Source organism: Lutjanus erythropterus, chromosome 19 (assembly GCF_056507025.1).
Source record: "Lutjanus erythropterus isolate fLutEry1 chromosome 19, fLutEry1.hap2, whole genome shotgun sequence".
In the NCBI taxonomy this organism is placed as follows: Eukaryota; Metazoa; Chordata; class Actinopteri; order Lutjaniformes; family Lutjanidae; genus Lutjanus; species Lutjanus erythropterus.
In genome coordinates, this window is record NC_139335.1 from 18,442,566 (window position 1) to 18,457,738 (window position 15,173).

General features: G+C 40.0%; 1 protein-coding gene across 1 annotated transcript; it reads right to left on the reverse strand.

The window, feature by feature from the left end:
- Nucleotides 1-1,345: 1,345 nt before the first annotated feature.
- Nucleotides 1,346-14,599, reverse strand: LOC146309640 (jupiter microtubule associated homolog 1-like). Its single transcript, XM_084744622.1, has 5 exons — nt 14,401-14,599; nt 11,796-11,938; nt 6,472-6,623; nt 4,701-4,731; nt 1,346-1,931 (listed from the first exon to the last, which is right to left on the reverse strand). The coding sequence occupies exons 1-5, from the start codon at nt 14,454-14,456 to the stop codon at nt 1,777-1,779; spliced, it is 537 nt and encodes a 178-aa protein (XP_084600748.1). The 5' UTR covers nt 14,457-14,599; the 3' UTR covers nt 1,346-1,776.
- Nucleotides 14,600-15,173: the final 574 nt, after the last annotated feature.

Sequence of the window (15,173 nt, forward strand, 5' to 3'; positions counted from 1 at the left end):
TCTGGAACTACAATAAACCTAAAACTTTGTAAACTAATTGTTTCCATCTTTTGAGGTTATTAGCCGCTCAGATAGATGGTGATTTTCTTCTGGAGAACACTCAAGTTACAAGTTGTTCCACTGATTTTCCAGGGAAGTAAAAATTTCTGTCATTATCAAGTTTCACAGGTTTTCCATGTGTCTGTTATCAGATAGTTACATCTGACATTAAAAACATGAATATCAAGATATTTTTCTAGGGCTTTGAGCATCTACAATAAAACTTAAATAATTTGTCAAACCTGAGCACCTACTGTATGTTTTGCCATTTTTGCCAGCTGATGCAAGAGTTTTTAAATAAAAATATAATGAGATAAATGTGTTTTAGTTTGCTACATGACTTGATTGCATAAAACAACAGAAGTCTTTATTGACTGAAGCTCCTTATATCGCTGTCTGTGTTGAACCAGTTAGAGCACTTAAGATTAAAACTTTGCACCTTGTTTGAGCAGCGAATCTCTTAAATATCTTTGGTGGTATTCATAGATCTATGGCACTCTTAAAGGATTTAGGTGATTTAATGTTTTGCCATCCTCCATTCATGTATGTGTAGCCATTATTCACCACCAGGGAAATAACTCAGAAGAACTTAACTTTTCTATAGGTAAGTACACTGTTAGCAGTATGAAAAGAGCCTGTCTGATAAATCTAACTTAAATCAAACCAAGAGGTGCTGTTAAAGAATGTTTGATGTACTGGATCCACTTTGTACCTTCCTCACGGTGCTTAAGAAGGCAGATAAGCTTGGACTCAGACAAGCATTTCCAAATAAAGCCATCTTTGAGGAGTGCTGTTAACAATAAAGTTGCATAAGTAACATTACATCCTGCATGAATCACTTCACCTTCCGAATCAGACTTTTGCTTTAAAAATCCAAACTCAGATTCTCGACAAAATGCTACAACGCCTATCTTAAATCAGACGCGCCGCGAGGAGAGCCAAATATCCAGTGTATGATGTCATGAAAAGATACAGCAGTTTCTCTTTTGGCAGAATTGGAGGCAGTTTTTCGTGATTACTTTGGCTGGGCAGGTTTCCAGTCACAGAGCCTGTCTCTGCTCTCAACGGCCGCAGTCTTCAGGCTCCATCTCACTGTACATAAATAATATTCAGCTCCACATGAAAACTGAGAAAGAGTCTACACTACCGTCCATTTTATGCTTACATTTTACACTTCATGTGCAGGTATCTATATTATTTTATGCACATCACTTCTGAACTGCAGCATTCACTTTGAACAAGTGTTTCTTCAATGCTATAACATGACTATTATTACATTAAAAAAAAAACAATCGGCCACAGGAAATTCATATCAATCTTTATTGTATTTAGAAATCCACGCATCAAATCTTTTTTATTATTTTTTTCCTTTACCATTTACAACAGGGAAGAATGAGGGACAAGCTAAACGTCATGCCTTTCCCAGCAGGCGCGATGCACTACAGGATGGGCTGAAATGGAAAAGGGAGGGGGGGAAAGAGATACATAAAGTGCTTTTGTCAACAGTTTTCTTCTTTTAATAGAAAAAAGGATCAAAACAAAAGGTTTGAGGGTGGAGGGAGAGGACACGGGGGTCCATGGACGTGACGGCATGAGTGCGTGTGAAGTAGGTGAGGGAGGGAAGAAGGTGACAGTTTGATGAGGAGGAAGAGAGTGGTGGGAGGGGGGGTATTTATCTTTAAAAAATAAAAAAGCGTTCGAATGAAAAAAACAAAAAAAAAAAAAAAATGAGTGGTCTCAACCCAGGATGAGGCTGGACTTGCCACCAGGTGGGTTTCTTCGGCCACCTGTGGCAGCGTTGGCAACTCCCGACGGGTCAGAGGGCTCTGGCACCTCCTTCTGCTGCTGCTCCTGCTGCTCTTGCTCCCGGTGCTCCACATCGTCAGGACACTCTACAGATGAAGCAAAAACACAACACATTAATCAAAAGCGTATCACAGTGGCTAATATTTAATGAATGCAAAAACACAGACTATTTCTGGATGTCAAAACGTACAATAAATATAGACATTAGCACAGTAAAACACCCTGTTATCTGATAAAATAGATTTAAAACTAAAAAAAGTTATTAGGTATACAATAAAAATATCCTAAAACAGCACTATCCCACAAAGGCACAGATCATTAACTACAGCTGAAGTTGAAAAAAAGGCCTTAAAGTTCCCAGGATAAATCCATAAACTGTGTAACAGATGGACAGGATGTAATGCCATCATTTTATGTTATTTTTAGACTGATTATTTAACAAAAAAGAAAAAAAAATACCCCAAACACTGTCCGCACACTGTCTTTGGAAAAAAAACTATAGGGAATATAAGGAGGGAAAACACAGTAGCAACAAAAAAAAGTGTTTTCAGCTTTCCATCTCCCACTGGTTAATAATTACTTATTTGCTGTGACCAGATTTAGCTTCTGCCTTATTTGTGGTATAACAAACTAAATTACCAAGATGTTATTTCATCAAAATTGATAGCCAGGAGTAAAAAGAAACCAAATTTAGCTTTGGCAAAGGCTAGCTGTGGCTATCTCACCAGCGCATTTCGCTGTCTTGCTCTGCGTCTTTGGTTTGGTTTCAACTTCAACTTAGAAATTATACATTTCAAAGAAAACTGTAATTTTTTTATGCCAAAACAAACTTGATATGGATATAACTAAATTATGACTTAAAAGAGATAATGAAGTGCGGTTGTGTGAGGTTATTGATAGTTAGTGTATTAGCTAATCTTGTTTGCAGAAGGTAGATAAAATATTTTCTGTTGCTGACCCTGTCCACAGCAGTACACTGCTTAGTGTTCTACACCCGAGTCCTGCTACTTCTCCGCCATCTACAGCCATCTATCATCAAGTACCTCATTCAACCTCACTTTAGCTCATCTGAACTATGCCTTCAATATGTAGTCACTGCTTTTTGGTTTTGAAGGCTAGAGCTCTGTAATAAAATCACAGTGCTGAAGAATGGGGCTCTTGTTGTCCATTAGTGCCTGAATTCCTGCAGAAATGTACAAATTCAAGAGTACTTTTTGACTTAAATGTCACTAATATGGGCAAAACAGATTTTGAAATCTTTTTTAGGCCAAATGAACACTCAAATATTCTTGGCTTGACATCAGAGTGAGCAGAGTGTCTGCTGTGACAACTGCACAAATTATGGGTTTTAAGACTGGTGCTACAGATACAGGGACGGCGCAGGTCAGCCCGGTCAATGTGCATCAAGAAGCTCACATATTTAAACTCACTGGTCTAGATTTGCTGAGACTTTTGGAGCCTATTTTCAGGTGCAGATGTGACACATTCCATCCCAAACACATGTGTTGTATTTCTTGGACAGTAACATCAGCAGTTTGCGAGTCGTTTGTGCAAGTGCCTCTCTCTCCTCGTTGCATTTGTATTTAAAGAAACAGGAGGAGACATGTTAACAGAGGATGATGATGATGTATTAGGTACGATGGATTAATTCAGGTAACGTTCTCAGTTTTTTATCAAAGTTGCTGCATGCAGTGACTGCTCAGCGTCAGTCATGCAGGGAGGAGCCAAATCACATCCCTTCAACCCTAGAAATTTAATTTACCATCATAACAGCCATCATCCCAATCATAACCACAAACTGGTGAAGAACAAAGAGAAAAAACTGTCAGTGGTTTTCTTATTTTATTTTAAAAAACATTGTATTTTCCATCCATCCATTTTCTGTAACCGCTTATTCCATAAGGGTCGCAGGCTGCTGGAGCCTATCCCAGCTGACATTGGGCGAGAGGCGGGGTACACCCTGGACAAGTCGCCAGTTCATCGCAGAACATTGTATTTTACTTAAAAAAAACACTATTATTTTGAAAAGTACTGTATTTTATGTCTGCAACTGCCAGTGGACAATCATAAGAGAAGGCTTATCTTATCTTATTATAGCCCATCATCTCCTTTTTGTTTTCAATGAATGTGTTTACTGCCTCTTAATGCATTAAATATATGCTTAAGTTTATAATATCATAATTCTGAGTAATACTCTGAGTAATAGTATCAGTTTTCTCAGGAGGAGGCGAGTCATGGCCTTGTTGTTTGCTTGGTTCATTATGTGAAGAAACCAGCTTAGTATTTTTAGATGAACATACAGGCTGAATGTTAATACACGTATATAAAAGACTTCAGAGTGCACTCACATTCCAATCATATTCAAAAGCAGATAAATAAATGAGCTTTGATTTCTAAATGCCCATTGAGATGTGCGGTCGAACCCTCCATTAACCGAGGAGCCAGCCACTCTCTCACAAATATGCACCTGGAGGTTAATAAAAAGCTTTTCATACTAAGTGAAGCCTGTCATCAAAGAACAGCTGCTTGACTACAGACCATCACGCCATCATGACAGGGAGAAACCACATCAAAGGGATCATGTGATGTTAACGTGGAAAGGGAGATGGTGTGTACTGTATCTTACAAAAAAAAAAAAAAAAAGTTATGGTATGTTAGCAGCATATGGGACGAGACTGGTCACCGGAATCTGATTTTTGAAAGGCAGGGGGAGTGGAATTACCTGATCTGTTATAGCGAACCATGGAGCTATTCACTGAATAATCTAAGTCATGCACTGCTGTTTAGACATACTGAGAGTGTGACAGAGACTTAAAAGCTTCTTTATAAACAGTTCAAGAGCTGACGGTACTTACCATCATTTGCCTCTTCTTGGCCATTTGCAAGCTACAATGAAAACATAAGACAAGGATATCAGATACCGTCACTGAACCTAAAGGACGTAATGTCTTCCTGTGTCTGAATCATATTACATCTACTTGGTGGCACCACAGTAACCTGATCAGACAGCGAGTCTGGACTTCGTCTCTGAGAAGAAGTGTTGTTATTTATACCACAAAGCCAAAAGACACAGTTATTAACAGAAAAGTATTTTTTCCACATAATTATAGACACCTCTGTGCCACCTACTCATATTAATGTAATTAAGTCATTTTTGGTTTTGGGGTACAAAATGTAACTTCAAAAATAAAATCATCCAAATAAAAATTTCCTCCTGCTTCCTTTTAACTCTCTAACATACTGCTCACTGTAACTATGTCTGGGGAAAATGTAAACACAGGCTTGTTTCATCTGATTTCACAGAGAATCTGACTCAGTGGCAGGCATCAAAATCAACTACATCGACATAGCAGATTTTCTCATGGATGATCTCTGCTTATGTAGGTCATATGGAGGCATCAGTATTAAATTGAGACAAGTTTCATAAACAGTTAAAAAGTCTTTGTAGTGTGTTTTAGCATTTATTATAGTATGCAATCAACTTTGTTATTTTTATTCATTAAAATCATAATTCACTACTGAGTGGGCCTTCAATTTCAATTAATATCCAGACCTTTCATCTGTATTTTCGCAGCCAATAAGGACGTCCAAACGAAAATGGGCTGATGAACACCAGGACATATTGGTGATAAAAATAAACAAAGGCTGCAACAGGCACAGGTTTGAAGACGTAACATCTATGGTTAACAAGCAACTTGTAATCTGAGTAGTTTTAGAGTTGCATAATGTGTAGTTTTACTTAAACCTACTACAAGGAGTGTTTAACTGATTGTTGAAAAAGTTTTAGTTTAATACTCATGCCTCTTTATGAACTACATATGCAAACCCAACCATTTATGAAACGATCTGTCATTTCTATATAGTTAATCTTGATGCCTGCAACTGAGTCACTGGTTGAGTTCACTGTGAAATCAAATGAAACAAGACTGTGTTTACATTTTCCCCAGGAAAGTTACAGTGCGACACACATCAGTGAATTGAAAATAAGCAGGAGGAGATTTTTATATTTGACATTATATTTTGTGGTTATTATAGTGGAAGCATTTCTGTTTTTGCCCATAGGAGCCTCGAAAATAAAGAAAATACGAAAGTTCCTTGTAGTAAGCTTTGAGCATTTTTTAACACCAGTATTTTTACTTGTAGATGAGGAATATTTCAGTAATGTAATTAGAGTACATATTTTAAGCACTCCACCACATACTGAGCTTTCTGACAGATATTATATTTTTCTGGTAGATAATTTATGCCTTTATTTAGCGGACCATTATGCTTTCATTATATCTTTTAACAGATTTTCTGATTTAGTGTTTCTTTATACCTCAGCTAAACTGTTCATTTAGAAAAAAAAAATCCTCCCATGTCAGGCAGTGAGGACTGGACTGGACTGGCACGTTCCCAGAATAAAAATTAAACCTCCACAAGGATTACAAATGCCAGTGGAGAATATCTATCAAACAACATCCTGGGTCAGTTTCAAATGGATGGATAAAGTCATCTGTCCTCCAATGAAATTTTCCACTGAACTGTTTGGAATTATACTTAATCTATGACTCTGTGCTTTTCAGCTCCAAACTAGGCTGTGGCTCTGTTTTGGAAACAGTGCCTGTCAGACTCAATGAGAGGTACCTCTTGTCTTGTCTGGTTCCAGACCAGGGCGGCCCCAGAGTTGTGGATGGTGGTCAGTTCCGGTTGAGGGTTCTTGGGGAAGAGAAGAGGCTGCTGGCACCGCCTCAGTGGGGCCGAAGGCTCCCCGCACAGGGTCCCTGTGGGTGCCCCGCCTGGGAAGGGAAGAGACAGATGGATAGATTAACAAACTTATTTTAGCAGAGTGCAATCCACTTGCTATTATGCCTATTTATTAGGGGCATCATGATTCTCAAAATCAACAATGGCTCTTCTGACTTTTGATTCTAAGACATTTTTTTTAGTACTGATGTCATGTCATTGTTAAACCTTTTTATAGCAAAATTAGCTCATATATGAAGTGTTCTAAATGCTGGTGACTGACCCTTTTCCTATTGCAAGGAGACCAGTTTACCTTTCTGTTTTGTTTTTTCTTGATGTACACTGGAAAGCAGAGACTCAGCTCATGTGTGCAGGAGAGCAGAGAGAAAGGTACTTTTAAGAGTTTCCATGTGTTTAGCTCACAATACTTTCATAGTTTCTAACAGAATCTCTGTTTAGTTTCTCCCCTGCATCGCTGTTTGTACTTTCGGGTTTCTGCTTTATTTTAGTGTTTCACGTTCATTTTCAGCCGTCTTTAAGTCATTGCCTCTGCTGAAAACAGACAAAAATTAGCGTGTCCACCTGGGAATCTGCTGATTAGAGCTGGAGCCAATAAATACCCGTGACCATTCATGTCAATTTCTCATGTCATTCAAATTCTCCAAAAGAATGTTTTATGTCTCTGGACACTCACCAGACATTGATTTTGGTTGGTTTTTGACTTAAAATTGAAATTGTGACATCCCTATTGTTTATTTTTCTCTTTTCGGCCAGTAGATAATATTGAAACTAGACAGGAAATACAAGAGCCAAATATGACTCAGGTTTGAAAGCAGCAGAGTCATACCATATGGACACTAATCCAATTAACCACAAAGCCACCCCAGAGACCCCAATGCCTCTAACCATGCTCACCACAACATTCATCTTCTCAGATTTGACAAAAACATCAGCTTTACGGGGGAACTGGAACAGAAATAACATGAGACAAAATCACTGAGAACCAACAGGAAACATCACCAAATCCGCTTGGGCGTCTGCTACAGACCCAGAAACATAGTGGAACACTTCCAGACAGACGACCTGAGTGCCAAAACTCACATAGTCCTGTAGTGGCTGCATTCTCCTTTAGCAGAAAGAGCATTAAAACACAGTGTTTGGCCCGCTGTGGGGAAGCAGACTGTGCTAACCAAAGCCACATAAGGTAACAGCCCAGCTCCAGGCCTGAGGGCCAGGGAGGGGACAAACGGTCTTTGTCATGAGGGGAACAACTATGCCGAAGAAGCGGAGGAGTGGCCATTGTTGTTAATAGAGTGAAGTGAATCAGCGCTGTTGAGAGTCTCCATCACTCAACAAGAGCTCCTTCATTATTGGCTCCACACAGTGAGCAAATGGAAGAGGATTAAACTAGATTCACAGACCAGACAGTGATGCATTATGTTATCACCACAACAACACATAGCTTTCTACTTAACCTTAGATCTCCTGGGTCCATGATATTAATGTACGATAACACTGACATCACTGGTCAACCAGCCCGGAGACAGGAACAGCAATCATGCTGCTGCTGATAGTCTTGGCTTCCTCTCTGATTACAGAGTGCTCCTCATGTGGCCACAAGCTTGAGGGCACTTGAACAAAACAGCAACCTTGCAATCCGAAAACCTTAAAATCCTGACCAACAACCTGTCAAACACCATGTGACTTATGAATAACAATATGCTTGTGTGTAAGCATAAACATAATCGTCACATGAAAACAGCTGAACTGACACAACACAGTTAGAACCCTCATTAAATTTTTAAAAAGCAAACTTTAGAGAGACTTCATTAAATTTTCAACAAAGACCGCTGAAAAGCAATAGAAGGTTTACAAAGCTAAGCTGACAATTATAATGAGACAAGCTGCAAAAAAATGTTGGAAGAAAATAAATATGATATTGAAGGCACCTGGAATATTAGAGAATGTAATAGGAAACAAATATGTGCCACAGGTCTGCAGTCATCTCTGTGCTTAAAAGGAAACTTCACCACTTTTCATGTGGATGTCCACTCAGTGTTGATGGTAAATTTAGTCAATTGAATCAATAAATTTCTCTGCATTGACCAAAAAAGATGAGTTCTAATGCCACAAAATCTGTAGTTCTGTCACTTCATGCGGGAAGAACTACAGGCTATCCCAGCTTGGATTTCTCCACCTCTGGGTAGCCAGGGACCGTGCTAGATAAGTATTTTTTCATTACCTAACGCTATGTTCTGTCCAAGAAAGTAAGAGCAATGCATTCTGGTACATGTTGGTACTGCTGCATGGCTCTGTAAGTTTGAGAACTCAATTTTTTGGTGAATATTGCACATACTGAGGAATTAATTGCTCCACTAGACTACATTTACCATCGACACTGGTTGACATCAACATGAAAAGCGCAGAGACTGTCCCTCATTTAAAGAAATTATTTACACTTTTTTTCATATTTAGAAATGATCAAAGGACCGCACTGAGGTCGTCAAACGGCCGCCAAATAAATAGGCCTGATCTATTGAAGTGCTTAATGAAAATAAAAAAAACACACCTTCCTGGTGGCCCACTGCTGTAGAATACACACTGTTTTACATCACATCCATGGTGGGATCCTTGTCACAGTTCACACCTTTCCATGTTTCCTGTAGCTATAATTTCAGGAAAAGGCTAAATCCAAATAAGTATGTTCCAAACTATGTTATTGTACAATGTTGCACAAGAATGTTTTATTACAAAGACGGCTAACAGTTACACCAAGAGTGAAACATGGATCTTTGAACATTTATTCATGTATAATTTTTAGTATTTTCATTTTCTGTTACTTCATACTTCTGTACTACTACACCTCAGAGGCAAATACAAATACTATAATACTAGTTTGTAGGACTTTAACACTCTGGTATTTATGTGACAGCTTTAGTTACTTTGAAGATTCAGATTATGAATACAAAATATAATCAACTAATAAATTATGGTGTATTACATTATAAATAGGTAAGCTACCCAGAAGTACATACAGAAATTAAAATGAGCTCCACCTTTGCCAGCTACAACATTAAGGTATCAAGGTAATTTATTATCATCATACAACACAGGGTTGAAGGATGAAATTGGAGTTGAAGTTCCTATTGCACAGGCAATACAAACAAGTGATGAACGCATTACTACATCAATAGTTATAATATATTCATTACTCTGCTAATACCTTTGTACTTTTACTGTTTTACAGTTTGAATGCAGGACTTTCACTTGTAACAGAGTATTTCAGCAAGCATGGCATTACTACTTTACGCGTCTACTTCAGTAAACTTTACTTAACTTCACTGGACAGTGGACTGCAGGACAGTAAATACGTATCTTCCAAATGCTTTCTTAACAAAGTGTACCAGATTGTTCTAGATGGTTGAGACATGTATTGAGCATATAAAAAGATGTATTCAAGAAGGATCTTCACTGGACGGCATGCCAAAATAAACACACCTGTTCATCTAAAGTGGGGAGTTCATACCCAGGTCAGACAGATCCCACAATGCTCATAAAACCTGTTATAGTAATAAACTTTGCTCATTCAGGCAGAAACAAAATACCTTCATCCAGTTGTATCCGTTAAAGTGGGACAACTATGAGAAGGCCCCCCTGAACTTGACCTAGACCCAAAAGAAACAATGCGAGCAGGAAGAGGCTTTGCTGTCAGCAGCTGCTGGCTACAGAGGTCAGAGGATGAAGCAATGATTTTAGGGTAAATTCTTCATTGTCCACACAGCCAGAAAATTTGATACGCCATGCAAACAGTTTTCTACAAAGTGGCCAGTGTGAAAACATGTGATTCTTGGCTTGTGAGTAGCCTCACAGCCATGAGCTGAAATGAAATCCTACTGCTGCAGGCTTGACTTTTCTTCTTTCACTGACCAGCTGGTTAAAGATTAATTAAAAGCTAAAAAGATAAGGCATACTAAAGAGTGAGTAATGTTTAGCGGAAGTTTTACACGGTTCAAAGGGTTCATACACTTTCGATTTCAAAATTCCAATACTTTTCCAGGCAGATAGTTTTCAGAAAATATTTGACATCCATCAATCCAACTGTTAACATCTATTTAACATCCTGACTACATATGCTATTATGTTGCCAAATAATTGCCAGAAAGTTTATCCTGGACATGTTGTGTTATGTTGCAACTAGCTTTCTCTTTCTATTTCAAATCTTAGCCAACCAGGCTTTTTTTTTTTTGAGATTGTCAGACCAGCCCTTGGAAAACTTGCCCAAACAGAAAATACATGAAGCAACGCTACACATATTATTTTTTAACATATTTAATAAACAGTAATAAATAATATAAATAATTTGATTTACACTGTGTGAGTGCAACAACTGCAATCACCGCATAACTCGTAAATATTCAGACAAGCTTATTATTTGGTTATTTGTGATACTATGTATACATGCAATTTCTAGTATGATCAGTTTATTTTTAGAGATTCCGAATTTTGTATTTTAGAAAACAGAGAAGGGGCATTAGTCTGGAAACACCAATACTTTTCCATACTTCAACCTGGACAGATTAAAATCAAACTCCCTGTTTTTACATACTGCATAGGAACCCTCATTGTAAACATACAGGCAGGCACAATAATGTCAGACTACATTAATTTTTCATTCAAGCCTCTGTGGCTGTATGTTTGCAGTGACCTTGACAACTCAGAGCCATTTACAGGTCTCACATTCCCTGCTGTTGCGTTTGTACTCAAAATAAAACTTCCCTCGTGCCTATACAAGGCGACACATTTCACCAACTGACACATTTTTTTTATCTGACCTATTTCTTTCCATTGAGGCCCGATCCTCATCCCATTTAACACAGCCTAGCTTCAAATTACCCTTATCCCAGTACTCCGGGGTTTTTTGGCTATTACACTTGTGGGATGTTCTTTCTGACAACCTAAATGGAAAAATACTAAATAACACTCCAGTTTGTATCTTTTCCGAGCTCAAGTTCGAAGAATTAATTCCATGCTGTATTTTGCTTACTTAAGGCTTCTGGTAGTTCTGTCTAGCTTAGCAAGATTGAACTTGTCCTCATATGAGTGCTTATATCCCCTGAAATCACTGTTATTGTTACCTTGTAATCTAAACCCTCTTGTTTTCATTTTTCAGCCCCTGTACAGTCACATGGAAAATGAGCTAAGATATGTTAAGAGTTATGATTTACTAGGTGGATTGTTCCTCCGATGAGCATGGGGGTCGTCCGGTTCTGCAAAGATGCTCGAGGCCATCTTGCTCTTGCGCTGGGGTGTTGTGGCATCGTCTGTGCCGAGGGAGAAGCTGGACTCCCCGCCTGGCGGTCGTAGTACCCTGAAGAGCAAAAAAGAAAAAAAAAAAAGATTGATTATAATGTGGTTTGATTGACATTTTGCTACCACGCTGCCATCGCCCACTCTTCAGGCCAAAGTAAAACACATGGCCATCATGTCACATGCCACCGATCAGCTGCACAGTACAAAAAAAGAAAAATCGATAGTCAAATATAACACGAGGACGCCTCAAGCTACTTAGAGCCTTCTCTCTACTCCACCCTAACCCTTTTATACACATACCGCACACACACAAAAACACACAGGCTACCAGCAAGGTCTCTGCTCTCTAAGCCCCGGCTGTCAGCCTGTCAGACAGACAGTCACAATCTCTGCCCGGCAGCTGACTCCAGTCGCATATAATCACAGAGTTAGCAGGCTAGCTGCTGCCTCTCCTCAGCACAGATTCCTTTGCAGTGACACAAGAGAGGTCGGTGTCAGTTCCTGCTTACATTGTTATTTCATTATTAAATGAGTTAATTCAATTGCATGCCCCCTTCTGGGTCAATATTACACACCAGAGGTGAAAAGTCTGAGGTCCACAGCAAATGTAGGTCACCTAATAAATAGACTGTTCTGGAACTATATAGAGGGCCTTTATGCGGACCAGTGCATGATAAACAAAGCCCACTTCACACCGACATTCCTTGCGCCACAAGCTGAACAAAAGGAGCACGATAATGGGTAGGGAAACCCTTTTCCTTGCTGTGCTGAAGGACAGTTGGGTGGACGACAAAAACTGATGTGTTTGCAGAGGCCTTGCTGGACCCCTCCCTCTTTTTTTCCAGCAAACTCTCCTCTCCTCAGAGTCCCTGAAGCCACCAGCTGACACACTGAGCAGCTGTCCAAGGGCCAGGCGGGCAGATGGGAGTCCAAAAAACAACTCCGCTCTCGAAACAGAACTACAAAGAAAGCAACTAGAGGAAGGGAATCCACATGGCATGGACTGCACAGACATGAATTTTCTCAATCAGTTCTTGTAAATGCACCGGTGTCCGTCACACTTGGCTGTGACAATAATGCCTAAACCAGACTTCACCTCCCCGGCCAGAGAGGATGAGCTCATGCTTTCCACACGGATTGCGATGGGGGGAAAAGCTTTTAGCTGCCTGGCAGCAGACCCCACCCTAGAATGAAACAGCAAATAATATCAATGAAATGGCATTAACGTTGATAAGCTTGAGAGCAGCTTCAGGCAGGTGGAGCTAGGGCAGATGTAGCTGAGCCACAGAGCCAAAGATGGCATGTCTGATAAGGCAGGGTAGGAGGAGGCTTTTGATGGCCTACTAAGATTTGAGCCTAATTCTGCTCAAGTTGCTGCTGTACAGATCCCTTTGGTCGGCCAGCAGCAGAAATGACCAGCAGCTCGTAAATGGGGCTTTAAGGAGCAAAAGCAAAGAGCTAAGGAAAAGATTTACAGGCTTAGCTAGCTCAAAGCCCCCACCCAAGCCCCCGCAGCATCAGAAAACAGCATGCGACTTCAAAACGCTTAATGACTGACCGAGATTTGACGTGATCACTCTTCAAAAGGCTGCTAGTAGTAGTTTCCCTCAAAATGTGGGGTATGTGCCGTGAAATCATGCGCCATTACTGAGCCAGCCATAATTTAAAGTCATTTTCTTTGCATTGTTTTCACTGCAAAGGGGCAGGAATGCATTCCGACGAGACGCATCACTTACTGGAAAGCTATGACTGCATGCTTGGAGGATGAGTGGCCCTCTTAAGGTGATTTTCCCCTTAACATAAAGATTTAACAGACACTGTGCGTCAAGCATAGCCATATTTATTCAAACTACAAATGGACAGACTGCATTATTACGGAGTTTCTCTAAACTTCCATTAGCCCTGACCAACAATGAGCCATATCAGTGATAATGACATATGCAGACCAAAGTCTAGTCTAGGATTCTTCCTGCAATCAATCACACATTTGGACTCCTGCTCCTGAGCTGTATCTTTTGGTCATCTATTGAAAAAATGGCGACAAACTCCACATTAACTTTAACATTAAACTCCAGAAAGGACAGAAGGACAGAAACCCGGCCTTGAACTACAAAAAAAGTTATTTTGTAGTCGACCACAGCCAGTGGAGTGGTAACATTTGCTAGCTTTGGCCATTTTCTCCCCAAAAAAACAGATGAACAACATCCCCTTGGGCGCTTCGACTTCCACTCCTTTTTCCTTTAACTAGCATGCCTAATTATTCTCAGCTCAGACCTAACTAACTTAGTGTAGCCTGAAGCTATATAGCGCATCAGTCACCCAATAAGATTAACTTAATTAGCAAGACTATGTGACAGTTCAGCTAAATCCAGAAAAATCCCTCGCCATGCCACCAGCGGGCTAATGAAAGGTAGCAAGCCGCTGCCTTTCAGCAGAGAAGAGGCGTCTGCTAGCCGAGCGGCTCGCCCGCATCACACTTCTTTTGTTCCTCGGCGAAAGGTTTTCAGCTTCTTTTTTTACCTGGAGCTGCTTTTAGCGCCAGGGCTCATTCCTTGAAAGGTGGTGGTCGTCGTCATCTTTAATGGCGTATTTCGATGTCTCCTTGGCAGTGACAAATAGTCAAAGAGAAACTAATGTAAAAAAAAAAAAGTCCTCCTCCGCCTTCCCTGCAGAGATGCGACAGGATGTAGACTCCACCCGACACTGAAAAACATAACGAGGACCAGAGCCCTTGGTTCTGCGGTGCCAGCCCACGAGACCATCCCACCAGCGTTCGACCCGCTCTGATTGGACAGAACGTCACAGAACTCCTCTCTCATTGGACAGAACCGCAGAGATGGCCTCTCTTGTTGGTGGCGGCTCTGAATATCCAGACAGTTGAGTCCACATCCCTGAGGGCTTTTTTTTTTCCTGCTGTCCAATCTATTAGCGTTGATCATGGCAATCTGCAAAATGCTTGAAAGAGTGAAGAAAAACGTGGATTAAATCTAACATCCAGCTGGTGAAGATTTTGGGACTAAGTTCCAGGCTCATCAAAAAAATATCTGGACTTGTGCTCTTGTCATGTATTTTATATTGGTTGTATTTCTGCCCAGAGGAGAGTCAAACAATAAGGTGACCCGATTACTGAAATGAAAACAGGCAACATTTCCAATTTAATGATAAGCATGTCAATAAAATAACCAATGTTATTATTTATGTCATTAAAAATAAGGAAAATTATAGTTTCATGTCCAGGACTGAAGCCAGGGTTCTAAATATACTGAGGTCATGAATGCCAGCCCCCCTAGTAA

Excerpts from the sequence above, each read along its gene's own strand:
- LOC146309640 (XM_084744622.1), bottom strand. The coding sequence starts at position 14,456 with ATGACGACGACCACCACCTTTCAAGGAATGAGCCCTGGCGCTAAAAGC. Across the intron at positions 11,939-14,400 it reads GGCGCTAAAAGCAGCTCCAG|GGTACTACGACCGCCAGGCG; the intron begins GTAAAAAAAGAA and ends TTTGCTCTTCAG. Across the intron at positions 4,732-6,471 it reads GGAACCAGACAAGACAAGAG|CTTGCAAATGGCCAAGAAGA; the intron begins GTACCTCTCATT and ends TTTTCATTGTAG.